The 22,777-nt window shown below is 45.7% G+C and overlaps 1 protein-coding gene across 1 annotated transcript in view; it reads left to right on the top strand.

Annotated features, from left to right (window-relative positions):
• sobpa (sine oculis binding protein homolog a) overlaps nucleotides 1–22,777 on the top strand; it is a gene marked incomplete at both ends in the record, with an annotated part of 31,580 nt that extends 8,803 nt beyond the window's left edge. The window contains 10 exon segments of the mRNA XM_079217024.1: nucleotides 1,433–1,553; nucleotides 2,566–2,775; nucleotides 3,363–3,379; nucleotides 3,383–3,460; nucleotides 3,462–3,497; nucleotides 3,500–3,557; nucleotides 5,353–5,504; nucleotides 7,104–7,127; nucleotides 14,992–15,087; nucleotides 20,771–22,777. Coding sequence (XP_079073150.1) covers nucleotides 1,433–1,553; nucleotides 2,566–2,775; nucleotides 3,363–3,379; nucleotides 3,383–3,460; nucleotides 3,462–3,497; nucleotides 3,500–3,557; nucleotides 5,353–5,504; nucleotides 7,104–7,127; nucleotides 14,992–15,087; nucleotides 20,771–22,777 — 2,799 coding nt within the window.

Raw genomic sequence — 22,777 nt, forward strand, 5'->3', positions numbered from 1 at the left:
TTACAGGAACAGCTCAACGTTTTGGGAAAAATGCTTCTTGGCTTTCTCGACCTGAGACACAGAAGAGCACATCAATGCCACTAAGTGCGCTCAATATAAAGCTAAAGCCAGCCTTAGCATCAGATTAGCTTAGCATAAAGTCTGGAAACAAGGGGAAACAGCACATATAATCGCGTCATTTTTACACTTCGTCTTCTAGTGCGGTATCAAAAAACGAGACATACCACTGCTATTTTTTTTTGCTTTTTGTCACCTTCGGATGGAGCAAGGCCCACTGCTTCCCCTCGCTTCCAGTCTGAATGCTAAGATAAGCTAATCACCTGCTGGTTCATATGTTCATATTTAGAGTACGGATATATGCGTGGTGAATGGTATCAATCTTCTAACTCGCAGTCAGAGAAAGAAAATAATTATATTTCCCCAAATCATGCCATATTCCTAAATCAGCATCACATGCGGTGGGTCGGCCTTCACAGACTCCTGCTGCACAACCTTAAAGCTCCTCAGGGGAAACAGAACAGGACAATGCATGTTGAGTTTCTCCTCAATTGAATGCACTTATTGTAAGTCGCTTTAGATAAAAGGGTCAGCTAAATGTAATGTAATGTATAACGTTCAGGGGGTTTTAACACTTTAAGTTGGCTTCTTCCGTGTGAAGATACCTCCAACCATCAAACAATCAAATACAAATCAGTCATCATAAATAAATATGACATCTCTTTTCACACTAAACAAGAGTATAGTATAGCTGAACGGCAGCCATGACATAACAAACCTGTATGGACCTTGGCATGCTGTTGTTGGATTCCTTAGCTTTGGGGGCCCGTGAACCAGTGGTCCCTGTGGTCCACTTAACCCCGGTGCTATTTTTGTCAGCAGAGACAACATTTTCCGCCTATCAGAGGAGCCGTGAGAGAGAGGTTACACCCTCACCTCTGCTGCCGCTGCAGTGATGAATTCTCTCTGCTGGTTTGTGTGCCGTGATGAGGTCATCATCAGTCCATTAGTTTGACTGTCCAGCGTTTGGACATAGTCAATTAGTTTGACCTGCACTTATGAAGAAAAAGACCCGGAGGGGAAAAAATGGGATCGCAATATCTCGGCCTGATTAGTTGTGGAACGCTGTGGGCCAATCTAAGGAGCCGGTCTCACAGTCAAGGTCTCAGGAGAAGCCCAGCAAATGCAACCAAAGTAGACTGTTGCTGTTCGCCTCAAGTCTCATTCATCCGCATCCTGTTTTCCAAATGTCAAGATGTTTGCCTGGGTAACATTTACAAAGTATATCATAGAAAAAGAAGAAAAAAATCACCTTTAATTTCGTACGATATGCTTACTCAATCACTTCTTATCAGAAGTAGCAGCTTGCGTTGCAAGATTTACAAACTTAAATTGTGTTGAAGTTTGTCTCACCAGCCGACTGTCTGTGTTGCAGAGCTTTGCAGAAAGCACCATGAACGAGCTGCTGGGCTGGTACGGCTACGACAAGGTGGAACTGAGAGACTCTGACAACCTGGAGATTGGGGAGACGCCACAGCACATCTCTGTCCTCAAAGGTATGGAACTGCACCATGTTGGGGTTTAAAACGTGGTTATTGAAAAGCACGTGCAATGTTTCGCCTCCTTGGCCAAGCATTCAACACTCAACTGCTTTAAATGAATGAATGATGAAACGTGATGTACGTAACATGACTATTACCCCTCTTTGTTACTGTGTGAAAGGCCCTTAAAACTTAAATTATGAAACAGCTTCTTACTATAAGTAATGGGGTCGAATGAACATACTTTTTGTTGACAAAGTTTTACAAGTTTAGGTTATGACACTTGATAGTTTCTGTACTTTTGTTTTGCTCCTCACTGGTTTCAGTGGTCTCAGTCAGAAAATTGTGCCGTCACATATTTCCATCACCAATAAGATTTCAGCATCTATTGAATGAAAATGTGATGACAGATGGACTGTTCGCTTATGCTGCCGCAGTCAGTCTTATGTGAAGCCACATGCCACTCTGATGCAGCAGATTGACTGACGTTGTCGAGTGTGAAAACTTAAACTTCAGGGCATTAATGTTTTCCTTTGTAGTGGAGTGGTTTCTGTTGATAACGCTCTTCGCGGATGCGTCGTGTTAACTCTGTCAGCACTTTTGCCGATGTTTGTTCGTGCACCCAGCTGCTAGCCGGCGCCATGTTGAGAGCCGTGTGGAGGCAACCCATAAACTTGGGAGCAGGTCTGATGAGAGCGGTGACAGGCTCCACACTGCAGGGTGAAACTCTCTGTGGGTTTACCTCTACAAGTGACCCCTTTCACATTACATTTGGTCAACTGATAAGTTCAGCTGTAACTTTGACTGTAGCTTACTTCGTCACTATTTCGGAGCTTTGAACATTGACCTTTCCGAAGCCAAACAATCATGCTTCATCACACCTGCCTCCAGTATGGTAGAAAGGGATCCTTGGTGTCAGATTTTAGGCCTCCTTGGCTTTTACATTACGGCAGGGTTTGCAGCAATTGCCAGAGCATCTCATCAGTTGTTCAGTAACGCTTTGTTTCGCTCAATTTCCTCTGTCTAGAAAACTTTTTGCCAAAAATCCCAACTTCAACAGAGAGCAGCGAAGGCTCTCCGGATCGAGCCAACAGCTCCCAGTCTCTGCCAGCCTCCAGGAACGGAGTCACAGAGTCCTCCACCACAGCGTCCACCTCCATGCCAAGCAACAAGGAGCATGGCAGCCTGCCCATCATAGGCCCCATGATCCCCCCGCCATTGATCAAGCCCCCTGCAGGTAGGGAGCAATGACACCATTTTTGGAAAGACACATACAGGAGATTAATTAAAAGTAGTTTAGGCACATACAAGTCCTTGTTTGTCAGGAAAACACTTAAACGTGATGACTGCCAGCAAAAAACACCAACAAAATCGACTAAAATGTCTGAACCCGTCCACCTCCAGAGCCGATGCATACATTTTCAACTGTTTCATGCTTACCAATGTGTGTGATTTGAGCTTGGCTACATTTTACCTTTCAAAAAAGATCAAGGTAATTTTCAGCCCACGGCAGATCATTGATGTGTTCGCCCAAACTGCCAAGCACAAAGCACAAAGCACAAACAGTAATGTCTCCAGTCAAAACAGTGGACTGGAAGAACTGGCAGTGATCGCGTCCACAGCTGTTCTCCAGACAGATCACATCGTGTCTAAAGGACAAACCTACTACCTGATTCTTCGACACTTGAAGCAGGAAAACTAAATGTTTATGCATCGTGAAAACTTTCTGTCTTTGCAATGAGCCCCGAAAAAAGCCTCCAAACCAGGCGGGGACAGGCGACTAATGAGCTAGCTATACCTGCTGTACACCTTGTTTTCCTCCACCTGCCCGAGTGTCAATATAACCCTGTCAACTCTCTGAGGGAATGTCCGCGTTCCTCCGCCAGACAGAGGGCTTCATTATCCCTTGCGTCTGCTGTGGCACAGGAGGTTGGTACGCCCCGGCGGAGGGAGCGAAAAACGCCTTGGCATCGCCCAAGAGGAGCCCCCGCTGGCCCTGCCTAGGCGGGGAAACAGATGGTGTGGTCCCACTTAAAGCCCAGCATCAACCCGCCACCCGGCCGCCGCCCCCTTCAACTCGCCCCCTCACACACATATGCTGAATTATTCATGTGCCCCGCAGAATCCGACAAAGGACCTTTTGAGGTGCAGGTACGGTGGATGATGGTGGCATTTAGTATGGAGGCTGCATAATTACGCGCAGCCTCTCCTACCCCCCCCCCCCGCCACCCCCCCCATGCAGATGTGAGTGTTTTGAGACGGTCTTGTTACAAGATGCCAAGAAAAAAAAAAAAAATCCACCTCAAGAGGTCTCGTTTTGTGAAAATGTTGAGCTAATGCGAGAGATGTTGTGTTTTCACGTTGGCCTTCGATCCAGTTCATTACGCCGCGGCACAGACATTATTCCAAGCAATGCACAGACCCTGATCCACCCGGCCAAGAATGAAACTATGTCTTGTTATTTTGGGCGCTATTTTACGGTTATCACTGCAGTGGGCAGCAATCCAGACAGACACAAAAAGGCAGAGATGCTAAAGGAACGAGGTAGAGCAGCGGAGGAGAGGAAAGACATAAAATATGCATGTTGGGTCCACTGTGCTTTCTTTAGGGCCTCAGGGAGTTATTCCCTTAATTGTGAGTTAGTCTTTACTTAAAATCTGATGGCCCCGCAGATCCATTAAGCTCAACAAGAGGTGAAAAGCCCGGCCAGCGTGCGATGAGGAGGTGAGCGGGGGTGAAAGACTAATGGGCCTGCGTTTCCTTGGCCTCACACCCGCGCAGTCATAATGTGATAATTGGGAGATACTGGAGGGAATCTCGGAGGATCTCTCTTATTGCAACAGCGACGGCACTAAAAGCCCGCGGCTCATCACCAGCAGTCACAGTTTACCACATAAGAGGCATTTCACTGTCAACGGGGGTGTGTTAAAATGATTTGTTGCCCACACTGACCACACAGAAGCCGCTGCAGCCGCGTCTATCAAAGGCACAAATAAACAGCCACAAATCTACTGTTAACATTATTATTGTTTGTCATTTTAAATCCATACTAGGTTGAGATTTTTGTATTTCTTTTACAAAAAAAATAATTATGAATGTCTCGTCTGTCTCCATTTCTAATCCACGTAAACCCCATTTTATGTCCAGTCTTTTCTCTGATGGAAATATTATTTTTGGTCTTTCTGGTTGTTTTTCCTTGTGTTTTTATCTTTTTCTTTCTGCCCTCAAAGTGCTCTGATCATGAATAATCATTAATGTAACTGAGTGGTAGTTGGATGGATGGATGGGGTTTCCTTCCGATGAGGTCAGTTCAGATCAGAGTTGTGTAACTTGTCAGGACTTTGATGTTTATGTAAGAACACAAACTGTGAGAAGCAGTGAAACATGGTGTGGTAGATACACTCACACAGGATGCACAGAAGCAGGGAGACCACGCCCACTTTCTCCTCCTCCTCTGTGAACATCCGTCATCTCCAGCACCATCAAAGTACATCCTTGTGTCCACTTCAGGTTCTCTAATACACCCGCACAGCCACAAATAGGCATCTGCCCATGTCCCCGGCTCATCCGGCTCTGCTACATTTACCCGTGGCAGGCCTTCATTACAGATCCTACAGAGGTTTTGTGGCTTGGCTCTTGAGCAGATTTACCCGTCTCTGCAGCTGGCCTGAGTCAGTTGGAGTTAATGCCTTTGGGTCCTTGTGTCTAATGCATTGAGGTGTTGCGTGTTGATACTTATGCATACAACAGCCACATTATCCCTCTGCAAATGTCCCGAAATCTCACTTTCACCGACTTGTTTTTTTCTTTCTAGATGAAGATGCATCCAACGTGCAGATCATGTGCGCCTGGTGCCAGAAGATCGGCGTCAAACGCTATTCTCTGAGCATGGGGAGTGAGCTGAAGAGCTTCTGCAGCGAGAAGTGCTTCGCCGCCTGCCGCAGGGCATATTTCAAGAGAAACAAGGTACAGTCGCTTCCTTCTCATCAGCTGGACACTTGAATATGATATCTTTACAGGATTTACAGTTACATTTTGTCACACATCTCCTAGCAAGTACATGTGATCTCCATCAGTGAGTCCCGGGGGAGAATATTAGACTGACAAGCATGATATTATTGTGTATATATACTTGTGTGGAAATGTATTGTTACCATGTTGTTAATGTTGAGAGTAGCATGAATTGGACGTGATGCTAGTGTCAGTGTTCATCAGCTGTAAAGGTTCTAATATTTAAAGGAATAGTTTGAGAGTTTGGGAAATACACTTACCCACTTTACATTAGCTTAGCATAAGGACTGGTAGTCGAGCAAAAGCCCATAATCAACCCTATGTGTCTCATTTGCCACAACAACGACAGTAATGAAAAACGAACAATTTGTGGTTCTGCAGGGCGACACTCAATGTGACTTTTTCTTGATAAAAAAAGTGTATTTCCCAAACGGCACAATATTGTTTTAACTTCTGGCAACCTCTGTGAGGTTAGGTAGCTAAAATAAACTTGGCTCTAAAATGAAACAGTTTGGTTAACACATGGTTTATAAACTGCATTCTACCACCCCGTTGTCATTTTAGTGTCAGAGATATTTCCTGTTTCTAGTCATACCGTCTTCATTCACTGTTACCTCTTTGTGGAGGGGAAACAATTGTCCCACTGGCTTTTTGAGACAGTACCCTCATGTCAGCTAAAATGCCCACGACACCAGGCTGAAAGGCCGATGAGGCAACATTATTTTCTAAGTTAGCTTTCGCAGTAAACTCTTATCTTTTAGCACTGACACGCAGACCAAACTGTTGCTTGAGACGTCATCTCAGTTAATTTCATGGAGAAAAAGGAAGAAAGAAATATGTTTTGCAGAACAACTAATCATAACGTCAACACACAACTGACAGCTATGATGCTAACTTTAGCGAACACTTATCTTTACTAAAGGGGCACACAAGATATGCGAGACTGGCGGTTAGCTAACGTGATACTGCTAGCGTACTAGCTAAGATGCAGACAATATTTACACAACAAAAAGAAACGGTCATTTTATTTCTCAGTGTACATTCTTTTTGATCGTAAAGAGAGTACACATATAATGTCGAATGAGTTCGTTCGGGATAACAAAGCTCAGGAGTTCTGTAATTAGAGCAAGAGCAGAAAACCTCTAATATGGCTGCCAGAGAATGTTACACCATCTGGTAAAGCTCTTTATAAGCACACGGCATACTCTGCTTCTGACGGAGCTAAATCAGGTTTTCATGTCGACAGTCTTAATACGGCTGTGAGTAGTGGCTTTATCTGTTGTAACCTGGGTAATTATTGAGCTTGATCTAACTCCAGACATCAAAAGATAACTTTAACTAAAACAAAAATTACATTTTATGTTGTACAAAATGCATAACACCGGACTTTACTCCAAAAACACCCTCAAGGCAGTCAACTCCAATGTGTCTTGGTCATCATGGTGCATCAGACACAAGACAGCAAATATCAAAGTTTTCATTGTGTTCTCATTGTGTTCCCCCCCAACCCCGATGACTGTAGTTAAACAATTTCCTTTCTCTCTTGTACCAAAGCTGGGATATATAAGGAATTACGCTGTGAGTATGATGTGTTTTACTCTCCTGCTTGTGTGTCCTGAAGTCAGTTATCCATCTAAACATAATCACTTTTCAAGCACTGCACTGGAGCAGGAACAAGTAGGGGTGCACTTCGAGTATTGTCTATTCATTTCAGTTCGTGAAACCCAGTTTCCTTTTCTTTTCTGACACTTTTTTTCCCAAAGCATGAGAATCAAGCTGAGCCTTGCGTCTACTGTACTGTTGCTCATACTGTGTGTTTTTCATTTTTCTACCTTGACATTTTAGCTCATTTACGTTTATAGAAGACGTTTGTAGTTTTTTTTGTAGTTTCTTTTTGTATTATTTCATTGTACTAAATGTTGAAATGATGACAAATGATCTGTCTCGTCCGAGCGACGTCAAGGAGAGTGTGACGCGCTGAAGCCTCGCGGGGGAACCGCTTGTGACAGTTGGGAGAGCTGCGGCGCTTCGTATCCGATCAAGACGCAGCCGCGTTTGAACGGCTTTTATTTTGTTCTCTGAGCTTCAGAGGGGGTCAGAAAAAAGAAAAGTAGATAAGAGTGTATGCCATTTGACATGCAACGCAGTTGACAAGGCAGCTCTATGTCAATCACAGATCAATCCAGGAGGCCGTAAACGTGACATTAAATGTGAAGCTGATGCTACGAACCCCAGAGTCTACAGTTCAAACTCGTGTAAAGTTTACGTATAAAGTCTGGATCATGTCGGTCGGAGATGAAAATCGTTCTCCTTGACACACAGTGTGCCAGTCAACCAATGGAGTATACCTTCATTACACACATGCAGTTTAATTATAGTATTGTTCAACTTAGCAATCAGTCCGGGTGCTTTAATCCCACTTTGTTCATTACAGTAACTGTGCTTGATGCAATTATAGTTGATTATGTGCTCCACGAATGTTAAAATAAATACAAAATAAAAAAACTCATGTTCATTTTATTACGTTACACATGCTGTAAACAAAAAATATTCCTGCTAAAATTCCTGTTGAAGCATTATAATTGAATGTGATACATTGGAATTATAACTGTAAACAAATCAGATCATGATAATGTAATTAAGGACTTTTTGTATGGAAGCCCATTTCTGCCCCAAAAAGGAACTCCACACCCTCCAAGTATAATTATGGATTGTTTTGACATATTATCTCATTAATAATTATGAGAAAAAATAAAATAATGAATTTTACTCTGAAGTTGGCAACCGCTCTGAGTTGCAAAGTTATAAAACTGTTTGGGAGTATGTAGTCAGAACTACTTCCGTTTTTTGTCACACCGATTGCTGTCATCTTTTTTGTGGCGGCGGTTAGTCCAGCCTGTCTTGTGAAACATTAAACTACAGAAAATGCGTGGACCCAGCAAGATTCTATAATATCCGAAATTTGGGGATGCAGTTAACTCTCATCTTTAGCACTGCAGAAAAACTGTCGAGAGGCATTCTCCCTTCAATTCAAATACTACTTTTCACATTTTTCAGCAAAGAAACATTATGTATGTATAATGTTAACGTTAATTCAAAGAAGCTACTTATATTGCATATTACCTACTTAATGTCTAAGACTTGCTAACCTGATACGATGGTGTTCTGGCTAAGATGCTAACATTTCATATATATATAAATTGTTTGCTGAAAAATGTGAAAGATAGTTTTTGAAGGGAGAATGCCTCTCGACAGTTTTCTGCAGTACTAAAGAGTTCACTGCATCCATCATATTTCTGTGAAACCTCAGAACTAAACTACCGCTACGGATGAAATTGCATGCTATGTGCTACATCCTCTTTTTGCGTACTACCGATCAGCCTACTTCTTTTTGAAGAAACAGCAGTATGTCTCTTACCGTGATTATCGCGTCACTTCCCGAAAGCCTCCATGGTTTGAAGGCGCGTAACCAGGGGTGACCTGTGCCAACCTCATGTTGAGATAGCCGAGGCCTTTAGTGCTCAGCAGAAAAGAAATGTGCAAATAGTCATGCAACGGCATCAATGGGTTGCACCAATTTAGAGGGACATTCACGTGGCGTTTTTATAAAACGAATATCATTCACACACACACACACACACACACGGTCCTGTTCTTAGCCAGTCAGCCATGTTTCTTTCGTTCATCAGCAGAAAATGCACACATTTCAGACATCACAAACACAGGAAGGGCCTGCTCTGCCACAGCGGCTCGGATTCTATATTTTGTCTGGCTCTCGCACATTCGTACGGAGCCATTTGTGTAAGCGATACCCACGTGTTTCTTTTCTCATGCACCCACAAGGTTGGCCACAACAACACGGCCTGCAGGCTTTCTCCCCCCCAACTGCAAAATATCGTCATGGCTGAAAAAGAAGTATCTCGTGTCTGCATGTGCGTTGGATAGGGGACGTGGGGGAGGAGGTGGCGGAGGGCTTTAGGGGGCGGGCAAACGGCTCTGGCATTATGTTGCATGAAATATCTTCAGCTGCCTCGTCCATGAAACCCAATCCCCTCCTAGGGTGACTATGGTTGCTACTTTCTCACATCCCTGCATAACTATATATATATATATATATAGTGTAGTGTGCATGCATTTGTGTGTGTGGCGAAAGATGATTGATGGTTTAACTGCGGCTAATCACTTATGTGCCTGTTTACTGTACGCCTTAAGCCTCAGGATTAGTTTGTATGGAGGGCGCTGCTTCCTCGTCGCTCGCACCACTCAATTATTCTGTCTGTCACCTCGACTCCTGCCTGCTCACTTTCACTTACTTTTTTAATTTTTTTTAAACTGTCCACCATTGATCCGGACACTTGGCTTCTCGTCCCGCTTCGCTATATCGCGCGCGGAAACGACAAAAGCCCGATTTGAGCGGGAACACCAACCGAAAAGGGGGGAACGTTCGCCGAGAGTCGACAGACAGCGGCGACGTTGTCGTACGGTTTCTGGGATTAGAGGCGTTAAGTCAAACGTAGGTCGGAGCTTTGCTTTCAGCCGCAGGTCGGAGTTAGCTCGCGCGGTTTCCTGCCGTTATCTCGCAGCCAACACGAACGCCGGTAAACATGCTTGCTCATTGGACACAGTGCCAAGATTGAGTTACGGCAATTAGCGGTGATGAATTACCCTCCGCGAGTGTGAAGCGAGGTGTCGGTGAGAGGGGAAGGATTTTGCTTTCCCATCGAGTATCATTTAGGGTTGAAAAAAATTGCTGCATGAGGAGTCTGTTGCTGTGACATCGATTGTGATGAAATGTGGCCTGTTGCTGTTGCAATAGCTCCAACGATCTGCTTTTCTCTGCAGTTTGGTTTGTGTCTGGAGTGGGTTTTGTTTTTTTGGTGGGGGGAAGTGGGGGTTGAATTCCCCCGGGAAAATAATGCTTACTGGTTTGTTGTAGACCAATATGTGGTTGTTAAAGGGCAGCTAGAGGGAGGACTCGTTTACATTCTGAACAGTGGCCTATTATGCGCCATTTGTAGTTTTCTTTTGTTTTTTTTATTAATCGCATTTCATCATGCAAAATGAAAAAAGCCAAAATACGTAAAGGTTCACATTGTCGTTTCATTTAAAGCATGCAATTATCTTTAATCATCTCACACAAACATATGAACCATGTCTTCCCGTTATTATTTAAACGGAGCATTAAAAGCAGGTATAGCGAGGAGACTCCAGCTCGTGTTTTACAGGTCGCTTCTGCCGCAGCGCACAGCTTTTAGTTCACACCATGAAACTCCTCCCCGGGGACCCTCAGACCTCCATCAGTGTCTTTCCCCGGGAGCTCCCCCCAGGCGCGAGGGGGCAGAGTGCCGCTTCATGTCAGCCCAGAAATGTCACCTCACCTCAAACGCACACACACACACACACACACACACACACACACACACACACACACACACACACACACACACATACACACACACACACACAGACACACAATTTACTTTGCCTCTCCAAGCGAATGCCGAGGAGGGCACACACCTAAAATGAATAAGAGGGAAAGAGGGAGTCTGTGTGTGTGTGTGTGTGTGTGTGTGTGTGTGTGTGTGTGTGTGTGTGTGTGTGTGTGTGTGACTGCGTCTTGTATGTGTATGAACGTGTTGTTTGCGTGTGATGAAATGTGTCTGCGTATTGCAGCTCAGGCTTGGAAGCCTTGAGGCCTGCCTGACACAGCTCCAGGGCACAGAGAGGAAGGTGATTATCTCATAGCTGCCAGCCATCCAGCTTAAATAAAGATTTTTTTTTTTTTAAGTAACCCCGGCTAACTAGGCGTTGAGATTGTAAAAAAAAGTGGAGCCACGCACATTAACTTTTTTTGAGGGTGGGGGGGATTGGCAGGCGCGCCTCATATTGCACATTTCGTGTGCGTCGCGATGACGAACGTAAGCGAAGAAGTACTCTTTGCAAACTTGCGACATTTGACAATTTTGACAATTTTGACAATTTAAAATTCACAATCAATATGCCAAGAAGATAATATTCCAGATGTGAGAAACCGGCCTTGAGGTAACATTCACAGCAATATGCTCAAATGTTTCGACACTAAACTCCAAACGAGCAACATCTTTTTTTTTAAAGTGTGTTTACCTTAATCCGACTTCCAGTTCTTTGAGAAATTACCCTTCTACTTAGTATAGCGCCATAAAGTACCACTACCCGCACCCTTGACAACCCCGTGGTTTTGATCAACACAAATTCAAGTGCAAAGATCGCGGCCTAAGCACTGCAAGCCGATTAAAAACACGGCGAGCAGAGATTCTCGTGGTTCTTGTTTGCGTCTCGCCCGTCACGCGTTCTGCAGTGCCAGGGCTGCACCTCCACGCTCGGGGCTTTGGGATGAGCTCGGCTGTGTTTGTCTTTGGATTTTTGGAAAGCCTGCCTGCGAGCGTCTATCTTTGGGAAACGCGGCGCTCTTGGCAGGTGACAGGGAGCACACACACACACACACACACACACACACACACACACACACACACACACACACACACACACACACCTGGATATGTATCCGTGCCCAGATGGAGGCAAGCTCGGCGGCAGCTGGTGTGACGCGTCCCTCAGGACGGCCGGAGTCGCCAGAGGGGGAGCGAGGCAGCCGATGTCCTGCTCCGTCGTTCGCGTAGGAAACTTCGGCCGGGGCGGCAGCTGCAGTTCGCTGGCGTGATGGATGGGCAATGAGGGGGAAGAGAAACACCATTATAAAGAAGAAATCTATCTATCTATCTGTCCGTCTATCTGTCTTCATCCCATCTCCTTCATCTGTCTGCGGCTCCTTGTGTGCGCCTCACGCCTCGTTCACAGTGCCAACACCTCATTAGTGCAATATGCAAATGAACTGGCGCGGGGCCAGGAGGTCAGAGCACAAACTGGAGACAGAATAATGGCACAATGGCGCATCGATGTGTGTGTGTGCGCGCGCGCACGTGTGTGTGTGTGTCCTCAAATGCCTGCCCAGACCTGTGTGTGTTCACGTGCATCTCCCAGTGTGTCTGCGTGATGAGTTTGAGGAGATGTACAGCATATGTGTGTGTGTGTGTGTGTGTGTGTGTGTGTGTATGTGTGTGTGTGTGTGTGCGTGTGTGTGTGTGTGTGTGTGTGTGTGAGAGCTGAAATGGAGAAGCCTACTACACCCACTGTTATTCTAAATAGCCATGACCTCATCATCTCTGGTTTAGTTTTCTTTTTTTGACAAAGTTAAAAAGTCTCCCCTGTTACATTGTAAATGAACAATGTTTTTAGATTCCTACACAGTATTTCCAGTAGCTCACAAAAGACAGCGCACAAGACCGCTGTATTTGATTCATGCCACGCTTGGAATGGGAAACCCATCCCTGCAGGAGAGGGGAGCAGATGGAAGCCGAGACAAAACTCAATCAGTCTTTGGAGGGGGACGAAAATGTAGAATATACAACAGAATTGCCCTTTGGTGTCATCCAGAGACGGGCAGAGCTGGGGGGCCAAATTATCTGTGACAAATCAAAGGTTGCAGCGGACAATTTAAGGGGAACATGATATGAAAGAGGGCTGCTCGGGCCAGTTGGTCACCTGTCAATGGCACGAGCCTCGCTGTGAAATGTCAGATTAGGGGCTGCCAACGCGGCACGGGGGAACACGCAGGTTAAAATCTCCATCTCTGATAACGGTGGCTCAGTTGCCCCGTGGCTGTAAAATATGAACCAATTATACAACACTATTGGATTTAAAAGCGCATCTCATTTAATGAAACACAATAAAAAAACATTTGGAAATGTGCCAGAAAAAGCCTTTAACCTCTGTGTAACAACATTTGACCAAGACCAGCTTTGACTGCCTTAGATTTCACATCATAATGAATGACTCACAGGTTGCTTCTTTACAAATGGTATGAATGTTTAAAGGGGTTTTTCATTTTAATATTAGAGTATGGGCACATTAAACCCACAACAGCTACTGTTTTAACAAACTAAACATATTATCTTTGTTTACCAAATGCAATTGTTCAATTTACAAGAATACATTAACTTACTGTAAAAAACTGTTTTTTTTTGGCAAGGGTCACACCGAAAACACCAAATAGCATCAGCTAATGTTAGCGGTCAGCCATAGCATTTTGTGTTTTACAGCAATGCTAGATTCTTCTCCAAGCCAACCATCTCCAGGTTCTGCATATTGAACTGAGTCCATCATTATCTGATAAACGAGCTTAAACCAACAGTGTGATGTTACATCAGCTTAATACGCGGCAGTCCCTATGACTTTAACCACTTGGATGCTAACCTCTTCAAAATCCTGACAAAAGGTATCACGTTGTCAAAATAATATAATGCTTCATTAAGTCCAGGAAGGAAAGTGATCTTAATCCTGTGTGACGCCGTGTCTGTAAACTGGTGCTGTTGAATTGCTGCTAACCGCCTCGTGAATACAGGTGCTTGTGGGAGAGTAAACACTTTTTTCACAGCAAGGAAAATGTTGTTTTTGAAAGGCTAAATTTCACAGACTGTATATAAGAAATGGGCGTTGTCATTGTGACATCACACATTGGTTTGTGGGCTGCCGTTTTGAAGCCTTGAGTTCTGAAATGACCATATTTGGAATGCAGAGGAGGGATGTAGAGACGCCATATCTGCTCTGGTAGTGGCAGCGACCTGTCAATCACAGTGAGCTTTATATTCTATTTGACTGTTAATTTACTCTCAGTGTTTTCAACGTCGGCATTCAATGATTAGTGGTTTGCAGAATCGTAGAATAAAAAATAAAAAAATCCCTATTTTTTCAGTGCACTTATATCTTCAACCAGAGCCAAGGTGTTATGTGCATGTGTGGATGTGCCTTTAGATATGCTATCTAATCCTACTGAGTTTATCAAGGAAATACAACACACATAAACAGCCATGGCTGAAGATGTTACTCACTGTCTTGGACATTCCACTTCACCAGTGCTTCTGCAAACATCTTGATTAAAAGAGGCCCTGTACTAATTTCAGAACACCACACCACATATTTGAACTTCTTCACAGTTAGTGTCGCCTGATTACTACATTTGTTTATTTTAAATGTGTTTAATTTGTCTCTTTTGTCCGAAATAAATAGGTGTTTGAATGAACACACACTGCCTTGCAGACTCCTCCACCATGCATGCACACACACACACACACACACACACACACACACACACACACACACACACACACACACACACACACACACACACACACACACACACACACACACACACACACACACACATTTTGTTTGAGAATCCTGTTGATTGGTTTGAACACAAACCAATTATTGTTCACCCATTTTACAGTCACCATTTCTGTTCATCTTTCTCACTGTTGTTTTCCATTTCTGAGTTTCCTTGTTGCCTCTGTTCACCTGTTTATTTTGTCCATTCGTAAAAAGAAGCCATTATTTCTCCCCCCAGGCGAGAGACGACGGTGGCCTCGGTGGGAAATTACCCCAGCACAGCTTTACTCAGGACACGCCCAGGCTTGTCTTCAAGACAAACAGCGATGTGCTTGTAAGGACCATAACCCTCTACCACCAGATAGAGTTTAAGCTTGATGGCTACTGCACAAATATGTTTTGATGTTGTTTCTTTGTTCAAAGTGTATAATTTCCAACTCATCTCTTTCTGACATTTCAATAGACTGGTTCATATTGTGGGCATTACTGTAAAAGCATACATCAACCATCAGACTCCGGTCAGCCCAGGAGATAAGACGCAGCACACAGCACACTATTTTTACATCAAGTTTGCTCATGTTTAAGTTTGAGCTTTTCATTACTTTTATTTTTCATGTGTTGTTATTTGCTTTGCTCATTTTCATTGTTTCATTCATATTCAGTGACTCGTGTTGTGGATTTGTAGGAGTTATCAGACAAGGAAACTAAGGATTTACTTATTTATGTTTGATATATTATTAAGCATTATACTTTATATGTTTTACATAGATCATTCATAATTTAGTGAAAGAAATCAGTGGTCTAGATCACAACAAAGGACAATGGAATATACCTCTTACTGCCACGTATGTTGCTTTGGGAAGTTTATTACAATTTTGCTAATCATTTTATAGTCTTTAATTTCTGTGGTATTCTTTGTGTCTAATAATAACATCGTACTCATCGAGGTAGATGCCTGAGATCTTGGATTGTGGCAGCATCCCCAACAAGGAGTCCAATGGGGCCAGAAACACAAACGGACAACCGTTGAGGTTTGAAACACCCCGACGGATTTGGCTTCTTTTTTTTTTGCCGGATTCTAAATAATATCAAACCATCAAATTATAACCCAAATTGCATGTTTGGGTCCTGGAAACCCTAACCCCTGAATGGGTGCTTTACCTCTACAGAATGTGGTTTAGAAAGTCTTGCTAATCTGATCGTTGATTGTGTGATCGTTGGCGTCTTGCCCCGTCGGACTTCCTTGTTCTTCCTTGTCCACAGCATTGTTGCTGTGATTCATGAGCTCATTGCTATCACAACCGATAGAAACGATGGCCAGAAGTAACGTAGGAAAAGAGACCCGCGTTGTTAATGGACAAAATGTTCCTTTAAATCTATAGTTAGTCCATTTTGGGAGTTGTTATTCTTTGCCTTTCCTGCTGAGTTAGATGAAAAGATCAATACCTCTTGCACATCGAAGCTAAGCTAAATATGATGTGATCGCCCGCAGCTGGTTAGCTTAGCTTAGCACAGAGACTGAAATGGTCTGGTAGCTAAATCTAGTACAATACATCTCTCGTCCTTATATAAGGTCAATGGTTTTCGCACATGGTCCCTGACAAATAGATGTAATAAACTACAGTGACGCCTAGCTCCGTCTATCACCTCGTTTGTTTAAGCCGTACAAAAGTCAAAAGCACATTTAATCCTCATTAAAAACCAGTGTGTCACTCTTATGATTTGGCTTTTGCACGGATTAAACAAGTGAGATATATAAGGTGTTTGTTGGTGAGCTTCAGATGCCGATGAGCAGATTGTGTGACATTTGAAGAGACGAGCTCTTTCATGCTAAAGTACAAGAATCAGCTGCAGACGGCAATACTTCATATTGATCTTCTCGTGGAACTCTCGTCAAGAAGAAAGGGAAGACACATATCTCCCAAGAAATGTAAACGTTTTGCTTCAAGTAAAGATGTCCCACACGGGGGGACAAGCAAACATTGTGCCAGACATGCCACAAGCCACCAGGGATCTTTAGTCCACGAGTGGTCCAGTTCAAACGCGACCCACCAGGTCGGTCTCATCATCCTTTCAGCTGGCTGGAGTCATTCTGCTCAGTGCGGGCGCGAGTGTGCGATTAGGTTCGCTGGCCCAGTGAGAGCCCTTGTGTGTCGCGTCTATAATGACCGATGGCTGGCTATGATAAGAGCCGCCTCACGGGGGAGTGCAGCTCTGCTCCTCTTCGGCTTTCATCTGCAGTTCAAACTCGTCACGCTCCATTCAGGTGTTTTTAACGAAGACATCAGGTACACAGTGTAGCCAATTTAAAGCACTGGGAAAGCATACGAACCAGATATATCCTCCCCCCCCCCCCCCCCCTTTTTGTACGCCAGGTAATTAGAACCATCGGGATGCATATATTCCGATAAATGAGGCCCCTGGAAAAGGATATTTCTTTGACTAATCATAGCAACAAGTCCACATGTTGCAGATAGTCTGTTAAGCGCTGCCAAAGTTTAATCTTCTTGTGTAAACGTAAGTGGGAGCTTTGTTCTGTTTTCTCTTCCCGGCGGACCACGTGCTTTACGATTGCGGTGTCTTGCTCCATATTCTAGTTTTTGGACTGGATCCACAATGCAACAAGCTCAGCGTTCCTGTTTGCCGCCATCGGTGGACTCGTCTTCGCAGTGAAGACGTTGCTGCAGATTGTTTGAGACGGTTCCAGTAAAAACCAAGCAACCGGCTCGCCTCAAGCACCTGCTTCGTTTTTCATGGGTTTAATCCTCGTGTTTTTGCACTTGGTGATTATAGCAGCAATCTGAGATGTGTCAAAAGAATCACATATCGACCTGAACAGGTGGGGGGTGGGGGGGCATACAAGCCTTTCCCTTTATGCGCTCCTGCTTAAACCTCTTCGCTCTACATATAAAACCACTTCAGGCGCTGCGGCCTCTTGTGAAACTTACAATCTCGGCTCAGGGTCTTAACCCTTCCTGCAGCCGCCTCCTCTTCTTCCTCCTCATTATCTTAATCCTCCGCTTCCTGTGCGATCTGCAACATCTGCAACCTCTTCCTCTCCTCCGCTGCCTGGATCTCTCACACCTGTAGGCCCACAACCTGCTCCGTCCGCAGACCTTTATAACGCTCTTCACCCAATCCCAGACTCCTCCACCCCCTTGAGAATGGCCTCACCTGACATGCCCATTGAAGTGGTTCTCAACCTTTTTTCAGCCAAGCGCAAAATCAGTTTTGGTTGATGTAATACAGCACTGTGCCATCAGTGTCTGATTTAATACAGAATATATATTTAATTCAGTTTATAAACATTTACATAACACTTATATTTCATCGAATATGAATTAAATAAATTTAGTTTTAAGGATTTTTGAATGATGCTAATTTTAAATAGTTTTTTTTTAATATTTTACGTACCGCAATTTGAGAACCACTGGATTAGACATTATTGGTGCCTGATTTTTGTGACTCTTATGCGCCACCGGGCCAGAGGGTGAGAGGAGAGAGAGAGAGAGAGAGAGAGAGAGAGAGAGAGAGAGAGAGAGAGAGAGGGCGCTCTTGCTTGGAAGCGCGTCTAATTGTTGTAACGCAAACGGTTAAGCTGCACCGCCGCCGCCGGTTCGTTGGTCACGACGGGAAATAAATGAGCATAATTATATTCAACTGCAAACATCTGTGTGGTGGTGGAGAGAGAGAGAGAGGAGAGAGAGCGGGAGAGCAAGCACAACTCCATTAGCGTAATGCGCAGTGAAATTTCACTCAAAGTGCAGAAAGTCGTTAAGTGCTCTCCATCTGTCTTTCTGAGTCGAGGAGAGAGAAGAAAAAAATTAAAAATGTTCAGCACATTCATTATTTAAGATATCCTGGGCCAACCATTATCAAACTCAACTTGCGAGAGCACCTTTTTGACTTGTACTCCGTCACGGCTCATTGACTAAATGGCCAGTTGGACACGTGTCGACTTCGAGGCGCTGACATGCGGGAGCGCGCTGCGTGCCGCGCGCAGCCCGGCCCCCTGATCCCGCGCCCCGCGTGGGGCTCCCCGTGCCCTCCAGCTGCCCGCCCCGACCTCCGCCCCAACGTTGGTGGAAGACACTCCTCCTGAGCTGCGGTCACCCCGGTGCTGTGCGCGTGTAGCAGCTGCGGGGCGCCGCGGTGCGTCTGCCCGCGTGAGTCCACGTGTCTCTCAGCCGCTGCCAGACGGGATCCCGACAAACACACCAATGTTGCTTTGCAGCGTTGCAAGAAAAAGAAGAAGAGAAAAGGAGTTTGTCCGCCTTCCGGTTGCATCCCTCAACTTATTAACATTCAGCAGGGGGGCTTAAGGGTCTGCGTGATGGATGGATGTCGTTGAGGGGTCTGACAACTGATTAATGCCTTAATTATCTCCAGCGAGGACCTGCCACTCCTCCCGGAGCTGACAGAGTGAGCTGTGTGCGGCCTGACGAGGAACGTCGTGTTCGGGGCTCGCCCACTGCTATCTGCTCTACCAGGGTCACATTCATTTTCTTCCCAAAGGAAAATGTGCATTTTGTGTGTGTGTGTGTGTGTGTGTGTGTGTGTGTGTGTGTGTGTGTGTGTGTGTGTGTGTGTGTGTGTGCGTGTGCTGCAAAGGTGTAGAACAGTGGTGAGACAGTGCAGCGAGTGGTTTATGGGATCTTTGCCATTGCAGTGAGCAAGAGAAACAACTGAGAGACAACTTTTCAACTGAGCCCCAGAGGAATGGGGTGTGAAGACTGAACTGGCGAAATGGAATTATAGGCGTTGAGATTTTTTTTAAATCCTAATATGACTCTAAAAAGTTGGATCTGAAAGTGGTCTTGTCACTTTAGTATAGCTGCAGTAACATTTTAAGAACAATAATTAAAAGATAAAGCCTTCATTGTGATAAAGTGTCTCTTTACATGTATCGCAAAAAGATAGGCGTGAGTATTTTGATCACGTTTTCAACACAATACAGCATATTTGCTGTATTGTGTATCCTCTTGAAGACAATATGCATTTGTGTTACTTTACATTACAACCTGTGTAAAGGGCAACACTACAGAACATAACAAGTCTGTGCTGTCATAGAAGAGCTGACACACATCTTTTTCTTTTTTATACTTCTGCTCTTCTACAAAACATTATACGTATCATTAAGGTTTTAAAACAGTGACACATTTCCGGTAATAATCGGCACTGCAGTGGTCACTAATATAGTCCCATCATGTATGTTCAGCCATTCACAGGAATAAGACAATTACAAACAACAACATAATTGATACCTTGCTAGTTTTTAGCCAAACTCTTTTTAGTGAACTTAAATGACAAAATAAGAAACGTCTGCATCAAGCCACCGCAACAATAACTTGGGTGCCTCTTGTCTGTGTAATTCAGTATCGATCAATTGATCCATTTCCCTAGCATTGAAAGTAACTTAACTTTAATAAATGTCTACCAGTTGGCACACGCTTCAATACCAAGTGGCGAATGCCATTTGAGGGAAATCATCTTTTTTGTCTTGTTGTGTTTGGGCCGTCAGTCTCCAAGGGATCTGTGGTTAAATGAGACTGAAAGTGTTTTTTATTGCCGACAGAAGGTGTGAATGAGCATTCCTTGTTAGGACAGAAAGTTAAAGACAAAGTCACTTCAATGCCACTTAGCAGCCGAGCAGAATGTCATCATGTGCATATTTACCTCTCAGTAACAACACATTGATTCAGACACACACACACACACACACACACACACACACACACACACACACACACACACACACACACACACACACACACACACACATACATGGGCATCTCAACAAGCTGCAAAGTTAAGTGTTTGCTCCTGACAGATTTGTAAAAGTATTTAGAGACGGCCTCAGTAAATGTGCCCAGTTGGTTTGGAGGCTGAGCTTCTGCTTGCCGGGTCACTTCAGAGGAGCTTATGTTGCATTTCATCACAAACAAATAACAAGTCTTTTGTATACAGAGTGACAAGTGCTGATGTGTCGTGTGTACTGTGTGTGTTTTTTGCCACAGGTGTGTGACTGGTGCAAACATATTCGCCACACGAAGGAGTACCTGGACTTTGGTGCTGGGGAGCGGAGGCTGCAGTTCTGCAGTGCCAAATGCCTGAACCAATATAAGATGGACATTTTCTACAAGGAGACCCAGGCTGCACTGCCTGGAGGGTTGTGTAACCCAGGCCACGGGCCGGGTGGGGAGGGTAAGATGGACTGCGGTGGAGGGGTGCAGCTGCTCACGCCTGAATCCTGGGGAACGCCGTTAACGGACCTGCGGCGCAAGGCTCCCTCACCAGGGGGGCCTTCCACAAACTCGGCGACCTCACCCTCAGACACTGCTGCCCACTACTCCCCGTCCTCGTCCTCGTCAGCCAAGATCCCCACGCCCAGACCCCACGAGAGCCCCACACTTCACCCCCCGCCTATGCACACTTTGCACCCACCTGTCGGGGTTCCTCCCGGTAGCCCTCCCATGGTGATGACGCCCCGGGGACCCATGCCCCTGCCGCTGTTCATGGAGCATCAAATGATGCAGCATATGCGTCCACCATTCCTTCGGCCCTCTGGTCACCCAGGGGGTCCCCATAGCCCCCTGTCAAACCCTATCATCCCTGGTATTGGTCAACCGCCTCCCCCTAGGACCATGGGCTCAGCATCAAGCCCCATGCACAGGCCCCTGCTCCACCCTTCGTCCAATCACAACCCTGGCATGATGCCCCCTTTCCCTGGTTTCTCCATGCCAGGCATGCCCCCTTTCCCCAACATGATGCCCAATGGACGCATTCCTCTGCCCCCAATGATGAACTTTGGCATGCCGTCCTTGTCCCCATTGGTACCCCCACCAACTCTCTTGGTCCCTTACCCTGTCATAGTACCACTCCCAGTCCCAATCCCAATTCCAATCCCAATCCCAATGCCCTACAACCCCAAAACTTCCAGGGACCAACCGGAGAGTAGGGGCTACTTCAACTCCGAAGCTTCATCTTTTTGGCCCCAGTCTCCAGGGTCCTCTGGAGATGACAGAGGGGAGCAGAAAGTAGAGCCAGCTGTTGCAGAGCGTCTCTCTCCTGTACGCTCAGAGCGAAGCAGGACAGCGCTGGTGGACTTGACTGTGAAGGCAGAGGACAATTCGGGCAACACGTGTCTAGCCAGTGGCCCCGCACCAGCTGAGGGGGTTATTGATCTAACTGTGGGCCAGAGGCCATGCCAACAGCAGGTCATTCAGAGGATGCTACCTGGGGTCCAGGTCAAAGTAGAGGCAGAGGCCGAATCGAGATCTCCACCAGCTGCTGGGCTGAGTTGGGAAGGGAGGAGCCGTCGTGATGGGGGTGAAGGGGCCCTCTGTCAGGGCCTCCTCAGTGCCATGGAGCTGGAAGGGGCCACACACACAAACACACTGGAATCATCAGGCCCTCCCTCCAGTGATAGCTGCCCTTCTTTCCATGAGGATCCTCCAGTGAGCCAGTTAACTCCCTGTTTCTCTAACCGTACCCCACCACCCCTGCCCAGCACAGCACGAACCCAGCCCCAAACCCTGCCCCACCTCCAAGCTAGCCCTGGCGCCCCGTGCAATGTCATAGTCAATGGTACGGGATGGCACTCGCTTCTCGCTCCCGCCTTTGAGTCTTACCCTGACCGAAGAGGAGACAGCGTTGCAGGAGAAGGAGACGTCGAGGAGCAGCCAGCCAACGGTGAGCTGGAGCACGAGGCACTGAAAGAGAACAATTGCTCAGTTGGAGATTGGGAGCCGGGGAAGCGGGGCTCAGTGCAAGACGAGATGGCGGAGGCAGTGGCGGGTAAGCCAGATCCTGACTCCAACACGGAGGACGGTGAGCACGCCTATGCCCTGCCGCTGCTGTCTACCGGAGGCTGCGTGGTCATCCAGCCTGTGCCAAAGCCCGGCGCTGACAAGACGGCCATCCTGTCCTGCTCCATCAGTGCTCCTGTGTCAGCAGACGGGACCGCCGAGCTGGAGCCGCCGCTGAAGAGGAGGTGTCTGCGAATCCGCAATCAAAATAAATGA

This window comes from Taurulus bubalis (assembly GCF_910589615.1).
Source record: "Taurulus bubalis genome assembly, chromosome: 4".
NCBI lineage: Eukaryota > Metazoa > Chordata > Actinopteri > Perciformes > Cottidae > Taurulus > Taurulus bubalis.